The sequence below is a fragment of the Amia ocellicauda genome, chromosome 2 (genome assembly GCF_036373705.1).
Source record: "Amia ocellicauda isolate fAmiCal2 chromosome 2, fAmiCal2.hap1, whole genome shotgun sequence".
Classification (NCBI taxonomy): Eukaryota; Metazoa; Chordata; class Actinopteri; order Amiiformes; family Amiidae; genus Amia; species Amia ocellicauda.
The window spans coordinates 26,304,906-26,317,327 of NC_089851.1; the positions used below are offsets into that span (position 1 = coordinate 26,304,906).

Consider the following 12,422-nt stretch of genomic DNA (forward strand, 5'->3'; position numbering starts at 1 on the left):
TGTGTGTGTGTGTGTGTGTGTGTGTGTGTGTGTGAGAGAGAGAGATGTGTGTGTGTGTGTGTGTGTGTGAGAGAGAGATGTGTGTGTGTGTGTGTGTGTGTGTGAGAGAGAGAGATGTGTGTGTGTGTGTGTGTGTGTGTGTGAGAGAGAGAGATGTGTGTGTGTGTGTGTGTGTGTGTGTGTGTGTGAGAGAGAGAGATGTGTGTGTGTGTGTGTGTGTGTGTGTGCGCGGCTCAGAGTTGCGTGCGAAGAGCTCGCCTTGTCATTCAGAGGAATCCGCCACCTGAAACACAAGGAAGTGAAGGCGACTCAATTGGGTATAAAACATCAACCACATCTGCCTCTAGCATTGCAAACTGATCAAAACATCAGTTTAGAGCTCCGGTTTACGTTTTCCCCCGGAATTTGGAATTTATATATATAGGCACAGAAAAAATAAGCAATCATAAAGTAGTTTCATTCATTTGAATGCCACTGTATTAAACTCCTGGAATCAGAATACACTATCAAAGCGGTTCGGTAAGTCTTCTGCATTCTTCATTTTGTGGACTGGATATTTTTCTAAGTTGTCATTGCGAGGATGTGATGTATGTATGTATGTATGTATGTTTTTATTTATAGGAACAAGCTTATTACTAAGTGTTATGTAGCAACATACAATTGTATCGCCTGCGCATCATATGCTTTTCGTTGCTTGTGATTGGTTTCCACATGTTTAATAACAACAAAGGCAGCATGCTTTTGCATCAATAATATACTATTAACATTTTTCCTACTTGATTTGTTTCTCATTCTAGCTTAAAGTTACTTCGTTACTGTCATAAACATGTGTAGAACTATTTACTCTGTATTGCCTATAGTACCATAAGAATCAGAAAAGTTTGCGAAACAGTAGGTTCATGTTTTTATTTAAAAAATAAATAAACCGGTTAAGTGCACCTGTTACCTTTTCAGAGTGCAAGATCATGATCCCACCCGGCGATTGTATGTATGCTGGCAGAAAGCGAAGGAAGCCCATTCAAAAACAGTTAAGTATCCCGATCACACTGGAGATGTGCTTCTGCTGTTTACTGTAGTTATGACATGTCATGAAGTGTACTGCTCTCATGTGCTCGGCAATGTGATGCAGAAATACTTTAAAAGTCCAATAAATAGTATTCTCCCCGTGGAAGGAATTGGAAACATAAGTATATGTTGGAGTACATTGTGTAGACTTACTGTAACTTATACACTAGCTGGGAAATACAGAGTCTGTGCAAATGCGCTCCTACATCTCGAAATACTGCTTACCTGTGTCAACAGTGCAGTTCAAACTTCCAAATCAAGTTTGAATACAAATAGTATAGTAAATGTATTCAAAGCTGTTACCATGCGTGTATCTATTTTATCGTCTGATGTATTATACTGTCAATGCAGACACACCTAGAAACGTTTCCAGTGTCTAGGGATCTTTCAAGTTTTGTGTATAATATATGCTATATTACTTATCTACTACTACAAATGCCTCATTACTTATATTATTATTATTATTGTTGCTGTTATTATTATTATTATTATTATTATTATTATTACCTTAATTTTAGATTGATTGATGCATACTGGTTTTCCTTTACATATATTTAATAGTTTTAGATGTATTCTTATTGTTGTTGTTTTAGTTTTTACTGATACTTATACATTTGGGGAATGAGTGATAACAAGTTCAGATTCATAGTTTCATATATATGCAATAAATTACTGTAAAAGCATGTAACAGGTTAATATGAAGGAAAGTACCCCCTGCATTAAGGAGTGCTTGGGTGAGTCAAAGTGATGTGACTCAGTCCTGTGCAATATTTTGTAAGCTTTGAGAAGATACAATTTCAGAGAGTTCGGGGTTGTTAGAGCAATATCTGAATGTTTTCCTGGAGATGCTTATTATAAGAGTGAAACTGGTTTGATGTAACATGCTTTAAACATTAAAATATCAGTGTAGACTGGTTATGACCAAATGTGTAGAAGTGAAAAGAACAAAAAAAAAAAAACGCATTAAATTAAATTAAATTTAAATTGCTTTACATGTTTTAATCATGTGTAATATCTGACTATAACACACACAGTACAAAGTACATGGATTTATTCCTGATAATTACTATCAACTTCTTATAAAAGGCAGCACGCTTGAGCCTGGCATGGATATCCTGCTTAGAAAGAACAAAAACAAAACACAATAAACAAGTTGGCACTTCAGTTAGGAGAATGGGCAATGGAGCCAATGAATGACAGTCATACTTATAGTTTTCCAGTTGATTTAAAGACAGTGTTTATGAAAATGCACTTTGAGTTATTGGGATAAATCAGACTTCCCTGGGTATGGGTGTTTGTGCTTCACTGGAATAAAAGCATTTCCAGCTTCTTGCATCTATCACAGAGAAGTTAGACAGAAGATAGAGTTTCTGCCAGGAATCTTACAGTGCACTGGCAAAATATAAATGCAGTTCATTTATGTGGGATGCCACTTTGTGACTTATGCAAAGTTGCAGTTTGCTTCTATTGTTTAGTCAATAACAGGAGTCTGGCTCTGCAGGGAAGATAAATGAAATAGGGAAATCTCGGGAAGTGGATTAATTGCAGCAACTGGTCAAGGATAGCCCGCACATGCTCAGTAGGCACGTGGCCAAGACAGCAAAGGTTTGATACTTGATTCTCTTTGGTGTGGCTTGCAGTTTGGGTCACTGTATGATTGTGTTTGGTGGTCTGTGAAGTAACTGTAACTTCTGTCTAATACATCAATAATTTGTCATCTGTACAAAGCGGGCAGAGTTTTTAAGGAAGGTGGTGTCTCCAACTCACAGCAAAGAGTCAAGTAATTGAAGCTCTGCTTTTTTTCGTAATCACCTCACAAGAACACCTTTGATCACCTACCATTGGTGGCTAATGTGCAACTGATAATCTAATTACTAATTTGCTTGTATACTAAATACACTGTATGAGTAGGAAAAAGTTCTGCTAAAGCTAATTTAAAAACAATTTGAAGTACACACATTAATCTAGTTCCAATAATAGAAATGTATAACTCTAAGGTTACACACCCTGAAGTAGTTTTATTTTGTGTAAGTATGAACTCACCCCGCTTCGGTAACATCTGAAACTTGTCCACAGTCCACATTAATCTTTAATAAAGTCCTTCCCAATTGTAATCCTTTGCAAATGATACCATAGCAAACTGGCCATAGGTGAGGGGTCGTAGGTACCAAGTCAGCCTCTGACCATGAATAGAAGGAAAGTTACATTGCAGAGAAGTGAAGGGCACAGCTGGTATGGGTATCTGTTCACTACATACTTTTATTGGATAGGTAGTTCAGAATAGAAAAAAAAACAATCTTGTGTTGTTCATCCAGCAGTTTTCATGGGCAATAGAAAACACACCACCAAATATCTAAAAACACTCTCTGAGCTCTTAACTCTGCCAACAGAAAGCCAGCAGCAGTGAGTGAGAAGTCCAATCCGTCGAAGAGACACAGAGATCGTCTGAACGCAGAGCTTGACAGACTTGCCAGTCTCCTGCCATTCTCTCCGGACATCATTTCAAAGCTGGATAAACTGTCTGTGCTGCGACTTAGCGTCAGTTACCTCAGGGTGAAGAGCTTCTTCCAAGGTAAGGCTGAACATTTTTTTGGGGGGGGAGGGGTGAATATACACAACACCACAATTTCTCCTCCACAGTAAAGCCCACATATCTTCAGAAGGCAAGCTGGGTTCTTGGATACAAACATCTTTGGCGAACGTTTCGAATTTAAACGCACAAAGATTGTGAGTCCTTGGTTGTGACACCTCTGGGGTTTGTTGTGAAGCTGTGATTGACAGGGCGGTTGCTGATTGGTCGGGTGGAAGTCACTGCCTCTAGTGCCAAGTTTGAGAAAGTTTCAGATAAACAGAATATAGTGGGAAACAGAATAGTGGGGCCTTGTATGTGCCATAGTTGGAACTAAGTGGGTAAGTCCTATAACACCCACTTTTGGACATTTTTCACTGTCTGCATTTATAATTATACTCATATCACAGTGCTTGTAATTGTCCCTTCTACAAGACCTTGTAAATAACTTGTTTGAGTGCTGTGTGTTACAAGAGCAGTGGCATCCTAAATATTTCAATTAATCATCTAGGAAAGGTAATTGGCTGTGAATAGGATTTGTATTGCTTTATTAAAAAAAAAATGTTTTGTAAGTCAGACACAGGAGGATTGTGGATGTTCTCAAATTCTCTATTACGGTTCAAAATGGCTGGTTGTTTTTCTGCTTATTCTCCCAAAATGTATTTTATTTATGTTTATATCTATTATAGTAATAATTACTTACAAATACATACATTCATACATACCTAGATTCATCAATATGTCTTTGTCTTTGCTTTGATTCTCATGGAATTGCTCGATCTCTTTTAGTTTTGTTTTATATTGCGTATTTAATTTAATATTTGTAACGTCATGACTCCAGTCCATTAATGATTGTACTCCAGTTCACAATTTCTGTTGAACTCTACTTAACATACCCACTGCTGCATGAAGAGGGCGATACTATTGCACAGGAATGTATGTGTAACAAATCTAAAAGCGTTTCTTTTTGGTTCAGCAGCAGGGAAGTGTGTGTCTCTCTTATTTGTGTTGGCATCAGTTTACTGCAGTATTAATACCAATAAAGGCATACTAAAGTGTACATTACTGAAGTCTGTCATTAATAGAATACAGGCTGGGCATGAATAGTACATGTGCAGATGACAGATTACTTAATGTATTCCTTAATCTATGCATGTTTACTTACAGATTATTATAAGATAGAGAAGGAAATGTGGGTATTTCTACAGCCAACATAGAGTTACTTCAGCACTTTAAAGATTAATTAAATGAAAGCTGTGCTTCTTGCTTAGCTTTGTGTACCGTTCAGTGTCTTCTGCTTATATATAATTCATGGTTTGCTGACAGCCTTCACTGTGTTGGAAGTCACCACTGGCCTGGACAGCCATTCTGAGTTTCATAAGGACCTTTTAGTTTAGAGGAGGTATATAAATCAGTAGCTGGAAGAGGTCTGAGAAGTGTATCAGATGGTTTAGTGTAATCACTGTGTTTTTTTTAAAGGCTAGTGTCTGGTAAATGCAAGTATGTTATCTAACTAAACTCCTGTGCACTAAGTTGACAGTGTGGTTCTATCACTCAGTTCTTTGGTTACATGGTCTTTGATTCAGCATGTTGGGCTATATCTAAAAGAAGTTCAACAGTAAGGCCTCAGTTTAAATATGGGTTTGTGATGCATGAAGAGTCTCAATTGGCTTGTTTTTTTTTGCTGTCTGTGAAAACCTTTCATAAATGTTTTCTAAAACAACAACAAGCTAAAAAGTAATAATGTTGCTGAAGCATCTCCTGGACCCTGGCTTTGAGGTCAGTCTGCTTCTCTTCAATGATTTTATACGTTTGTGTTGAAGCTTCATCTGGGAAACTGTCCAGCTGTTTATTACAACTAATTCAAGTTATTGCAGTGAATAGTTTTTCATCAAATTTTGTAGAGGAATGTGCTGTGATTGTACGTTTCACTTTTCCAGATCAAATTATTATTTTTCTCTGTCATTTGTGCACTTTTATCCATTTATATACTGCAGTACAACAATCAATAGAGGTATACGCCTGACTCTCAAAATGTAACTGGGGGAAAAAAGGCAAAAAATAGAATTCCTCAGAGAAATAGAGGTTATTAAAATTATTTAGAACACCTCTATAGCGTTTTCACGCTTGTCAGAAATCCCTTTACTCTGTTAACATAGATAAATAGTAATCTTTAAATTACTTGAAAAGTTTATTTTTATGCCAGATGCATATTTTTATCAGCATATTTTTCTACACGTTTGGTGAAGTATAAGCAGTCCAAATACATGTTGTTTATGTTCTGTCACAGTAAAAAAAGAAAAAAAAGAAATCCATTATTAGCTGAATAAGGAATTTAGTCTCCTCTTAAGGCATTACATGTTTTTTTCCTAATTCCCCGATGTGTTCATATAACATTAAAGCACACCACTATATCCCATTTGCATCAATCATCTAGCACAATTAGGATGTCTGTTTCTGTTTACTTTAATCCCCACGTTATTCACCATAGACAGTGTGTTCAGTTATTGATGTGGCATTTCAGAAAATTAAACCAAAAAGTTAGTGAAAAGCCTGGTTAAACGACATCATATTAACCTTATTTTGTCTTTGTTTTTTTTATTTTATTTTAATGTTTACATGTGATTGGTATCAAGATTGTACTGACACCCGATTTAGGTCTGCGTGATGATGTGGTTTGATTTCCAGAGGGTAAAATGAGAATGGTGTATACTATTTAGAAACTTTGTATCCTTTTCAGGAATGGAGGTATAAATGCGTGACTTTTATCTGGCTAAATTACACTCTTCTTTACCTTGACTAGTTATTGGGGTTTGTCATTTACTCTGCTGGAATTGCAGGATAGTACGATTCTGTTAGGACATGAATCACGAATCCTTGACACAGAGGCGGGTGGCAAACCTGCTAGAAAGGGTGCTTGTAGTAAGGTCGACAGCACTTTAAAGCATTATTGCAAGCTGAGAGCCAAGCAGCAGAACATGTTTGACATAATTCAGCTGCATATGTACAGTGTATTAGTCTATGTATTGTATTCATTAGGGTGCAGGCGCAAACTTGGCATCAATGGTACAGCAGTCATAGCAGACCTTCTGAAAGGTCTTTTGCAGAGGTCTTGTGTTGGGCTGAGCTTGGGACTTCAAGTGGGCCATTCCTTGATCCACTTTCACCTAGCTTTTGATGTTGGTTAATATACTGCTCCTTTCCAAAACAAATGTAGTTTGGATTTAGTTAAGCTTTGTATTGAGTATAACTATCATTTTGAAAAACAAACCCTTCAAACACAAGTAGCCCGTATGGCAGAATTGGATGACATTGAAGACGAGAATCCCATTGTTTGCTTACAAACATACATATTTTTACTGATAATACTCGTTGTGCCGCAGAAGATCTTAAAACCTCCTTTTACGATCTCCCTGTTGTCTTGTAAACAGTGGACAACATCCTGACTGTCTGTCACCTTGTTTTCTACTCACTTACGGTTTCCCCTTGAGGGTGATAAGTTTACATTATCTCATGTGTCTGTAATACTCTTCCCCTTTTCTCGATCTATATGGTAAAGTGCTCATTCTGGGCAGACTTGAGCATTTCCTCAGCTGAACCAAGGTCTCGGAGTTGCAGCTCTGCCCTTCATATCAGCAAGCTCAAAGACATGTCTGTACTGTTGCCTTTGATGTGGTGAGATGTGATGTGGTATTGAAATCCCTCCCTGACAGAACATACTTTGTTGTGAAGAGTAATTACATTAATTATATTTTATCTTCTTCCTTGGAGCCATGGTAACTCACTACCACTCCTTTACCTCCGTCAGACCCCCTTCCTCTGCCCCTCTGACTCTTCAGAATGAACCAGGCAATCAGCTGCTGGTTCGTTCCACATTTTTCACATGCTTGTCTTGTTTCAATTAGTGCCCAGCAGGTCCTGAAAGCTGTCTGCAGCCTTCTGACTGTACACTGCTTAGAAAACAACGTAAAAAATACAAATCAAACATATGCACTGATAAGCATGGTTCTTCAGAAATCAATAGTCACCTTCTTTGCAAGTCAGCAGTCGTATATAGACACAGATGCAAAATGAGATCTTTGGGATAACTGTTAGGGTGTATCTTTTATTTTCTAAAAGGTAAACTTGTTGATAGTCGTTACAGAAGAAGGGTGTGGGTTGACTCCTATCACTTTTATTTCTGCTCCCTTATTCTGAGGTCAGTGACTTTGACCTTAGTGAGTCAGATGAAAGGTCACAGCGATGCCTTTTTGTAGAACTCTAAAAACTTCCCTTTGAAAACTGGCCGTTAGTTTGCCTTAGATGGCCTTATGAAAGACATCATTAAAGAGATTGATTCCTTAGCAAGGTAAGAAGAGTTCAAAAGAGCATTTCTTTAAGAAGTGTTCGTCTGGCGCTTTTAAGAGTGAATTGAGTTTATTTACCTTAGGATAACCCTCAGTTGCCCTGACCTTTTTTTTGAGGTTTAAAGCTCTGGCACTTCAACAATGAGTTCAGATGGACTTAAATACTGACATTTGAATGTGTATGTGCAATACCTCTTTCAATTGCTATGTGGCATCCATTACTTAAGAGAGAATATGTATTTCCTTGTTCTTTTGCAGATATATGCCCTAAGTAGCCTTCTAGAAAGTTACTATGTTCAGAAAATTGATTGCTTTTTGAAATCATATTTATTAGAGCTCCTGGTAAAGAAAACAAAGTATGCTTCACTTTATTTGCAGTCAGATGATTTGTTTTTTTAATATTTAGGAGTTTCCATTGTGATTTAATTATTTTAATTGAGGAATCCAACACTAATACTTTTGCATGTCAGTGTTTTTTTTATGTCAGGGTTCCTTTACTAATACAATGCAACAAGATTAAAGTAAAGTCTGATACAGTGATTGTATAGAGTATTGTACTACGTTGATTTTTGAGTTTAGGGAATTGATGGGTTATGTCTGGACTGAGCTGGACAGGTCAGTTACAATAGAATACTATAACTAATACCAGCAGAATTATGGATCTGTTACAGTTATTGAAATAATGACAGTATAGGTTTAAAGATGTACATACAATAAGATAATTGATTTGTGAACAATGACATTATTATTTATGAATATGTTTACCTTACAGTAATATATATATATATACAGTGAGGGAAAAAAGTATTTGATCCCCTGCTGATTTTGTACGTTTGCCCACTGACAAAGAAATGATCAGTCTATAATTTTAATGGTAGGTGTATTTTAACAGTGAGAGACAGAATAACAGCAAAGAAATCCAGAAAAACGCATTTCAAAAAAGTTATACATTGATTTGCATGTTAATGAGGGAAATAAGTATTTGACCCCTTCAACTTAGTACTTGGTGGTAAAACCCTTGTTGGCAATCACAGAGGTCATACGTTTCTTGTAGTTGGCCACCAGGTTTGCACACATCTCAGGAGGGATTTTGTCCCACTCCTCTTTGCAGATCCTCTCCAAGTCATTAAGGTTTCGAGGCTGATGTTTAGCAACTCGAACCTTCAGCTCCCTCCACAGATTTCCTATGGGATTAAGGTCTGGAGACTGGCTAGGCCACTCCAGGACCTTAATGTGCTTCTTCTTGAGCCACTCCTTTGTTGCCTTGGCTGTGTGTTTTGGGTCTTTGTCATGCTGGAATACCCATCCACGACCCATTTTCAATGCCCTGGCTGAGGGAAGGAGGTTCTCGCCCAAGATTTGACGGTACATGGCCCCGTCCATCGTCCCTTTGATGCGGTGCAGTTGTCCTGTCCCCTTAGCAGAAAAACACCCCCAAAGCATAATGTTTCCACCTCCATGTTTGACGGTGGGGATGGTGTTCTTGGGGTCATTCCTCCTCCTCCAAACACGGCGAGTTGAGTTGATGCCAAAGAGCTCGATTTTGGTCTCATCTGACCACAACACTTTCACCCAGTTCTCCTCTGAATCATTCAGATGTTCATTGGCAAACTTCAGACGGGCCTGTACATGTACTTTCTTGAGCAGGGGGGCCTTGCGGGCGCTGCAGGATTTCAGTCCTTCACGGTGTAGTGTGTTACCAATTGTTTTCTTGGTGACTATGGTCCCAGCTGCCTTGAGATAATGAACAAGATCCTCCCGTGTAGTTCTGGGCTGATTCCTCACCGTTCTCATGATCATTGAAACTCCACGAGGTGAGATCTTGCATGGAGCCCCAGATCGAGGGAGACTTGACAGTTATTTTGTGTTTCTTCCATTTGCGAATAATCGCACCAACTGTTGTCACCTTCTCACCAAGCTGCTTTGCGATGGTCTTGTAGCCCATTTCAGCCTTGTGTAGGTCTACAATCTTGTCCCTGACATCCTTGGACAGCTCTTTGGTCTTGGCCATGGTGGAGAGTTTGGAATCTGATTGATTGATTGCTTCTGTGGACAGGTGTCTTTTATACAGGTAACGAACTGAGATTAGGAGCACTCCCTTTAAGAGAGTGCTCCTAATCTCAGCTCGTTACCTGTATAAAAGACACCTGGGAGCCAGAAATCTTGCTGATTGATAGGGGATCAAATACTTATTTCCCTCATTAACATGCAAATCAATGTATAACTTTTTTGAAATGCGTTTTTCTGGATTTTTTTGTTGTTGTTCTGTCTCTCACTGTTAAAATACACCTACCATTAAAATTATAGACTGATCATTTCTTTGTCAGTGGGCAAATGTACAAAATCAGCAGGGGATCAAATACTTTTTTCCCCTCACTGTATATATATATATATATATATATATATATGTACATTTATAATGTTGCTTATCACAAGACAGTATTCTTTGTATAGCATATAAAAATCCATGACCAAATCAAAGTAAAAAAAGTGGTTCAAAGAAGGGTCACTTAGCCTTTTTATCTCATTAAATAATAATTGAGACTCTGCTGAAGACATGCCTACTAAACGCATTCTCAGAGATGAAGGGGTTTTCCATGTAACATTTTTAATTCCATTCTAATGTGACTCATGATTACATTGTCATTGTTCATGTTTTAAATATCTTTTGGAATTGTTAATTGGGTAATTGGTTGCCTCTTGATTGCAAAGTATTTGAGAGGTATCACAGTTGTTGTACAGTGCTGAGTCATTATTAACAATGTTGTCTGTCTACCATTTTGTATGAGTTTGGGAGGATTTCTGTAGGCACTGAAGCAGGAAGATTATTAAGTGACCTTTTTGCAGTATGAAGAAACAAATATCGTGTCAGTTTCAATAGCCCAGCAACAGATAATCTGTTTCAAAGGAACACACCCAGAACTAAAAACAAAATAGAATAAACAATAAGGTGGAGTGTAAACTGATTTGTTCCTGAAAACGGATATTCCAGCACTGAAAGCTTTACTTTGGTGTCCCTGCTCAGAGCCGAGCTGAATGAGACTGAACCATGAGATAGTTTCAGTTCCTTAGAAGTCATCAATTTAAGGGCTTCCTATAACATTTTCTTAATTGTAGCTGTATGGGTCGAGGGTTGACTGCACCTGCACTCCAGCTTTCCAAAAATGTTGACAGTACAGTGCCTGACTTATATTTGAACTTTAAAATGAATTTTATCTTATCTGTTCAGGATGCTCACATCTTTCATCTGTACTGTATGTAAGACAAGACAGTGCAGTGTTCTGGACAGAAACACTAAAACAAGCTAGGTTGAAGTAACGTGTATATTAACTGGATGTAGCATCCTCTATTGGGCTCAGATCATGTTTCACAGTGAGAGATATATCATTCCATCCAAACCTCAGGGGATACTTAGAGAGTAAGGTATTTGCATCTACTATTATACTGAAAAGTTCTTTAAAACTTTTATATGATGCCAGATGTATTGGAGAATAGGTATCTATGCACATCTGCCTGCGGTCTAGATACTGATTATTTTCTATAACAATAGAAAAGTAAACAGAAAATGACAACAAAACAACACAAGGTAAGCTCAATGTAGGGCTTTACATTTTAATGCTTTCAGAATATCTTTGTTGTGTTTATTGTCACAGACTAAATGCTATACTTAGTGAGTTCCATGTAGTAGTTTTCATTTCACCTTAGTGCTATTCTGTGTCTGCAACCTTAACCATGTTCCCAGCTGTACACTAATACTGAGTAGTGGCATTTGAACACCTGTTGCATTCATACAGTACCATCACTATTTGGTTCAATGTATTCAGTGAAGTTTCACTACAGAAGCGCTGAGCTTTTGTTTACCCTGGAATGCAATTATTTAGGTCCAGTTGTTCAATATCCCTCACCGCTTGTGTGCCACATCTACTCTTTACCAAGATATGTAAGCACTATAAAACTGGCAATGACAAATGTATTCACCCTCCTACATAGACCATGAAAAACAAGGAATGCACATTGCAGTTGTGTCAAAACATATGTTCCTATACCATATAATACAGTAGTTGTATTGTTGTCATTCTTTTCATATAAGATTACGATTTGACCTTTATCTCATTGCCTATTGTTTGATTTGATTATACAGAGCTATACAATACTTTTCTCTTGACCTTTTTAGAGAAATCAAGTTTAAATTATTGCAGCAAATTAAAGTGAGCTGGGATTGTTTCAGGATTTATTTTTTCTCATTCATATTTCAGTGGTATCAGAAAGTATACTCTAAACATATCTTGGGTTTGTTGGTGACAAGTGGAGAACGTCATTATGTAAGCCTTTTTCTCTTTGCTTAACTATCGTACTGTCTGTACAAATATGTTTCTTAATGCACCTTCATTGAATGTATGCATGTGGATATGTGTTTGCTTTGGTTTGATCTGTTATCAGCT

The 12,422-nt window shown here is 37.6% G+C and overlaps 1 protein-coding gene across 1 annotated transcript in view; it reads left to right on the top strand.

Moving 5' to 3' along the window:
- The first annotated feature begins 215 nt into the window (after positions 1–215).
- The window catches only part of ahrra (aryl-hydrocarbon receptor repressor a), a 98,616-nt gene continuing 86,409 nt past the window's right edge, over positions 216–12,422 (top strand). Inside the window, exons 1-3 of the mRNA XM_066722044.1 lie at positions 216–519; positions 955–1,027; positions 3,456–3,637. Of these exons, the coding sequence (XP_066578141.1) occupies positions 966–1,027; positions 3,456–3,637 (244 nt within the window). The 5' untranslated portion in view covers positions 216–519; positions 955–965. The remainder of the gene's footprint in view (positions 520–954; positions 1,028–3,455; positions 3,638–12,422) is intronic.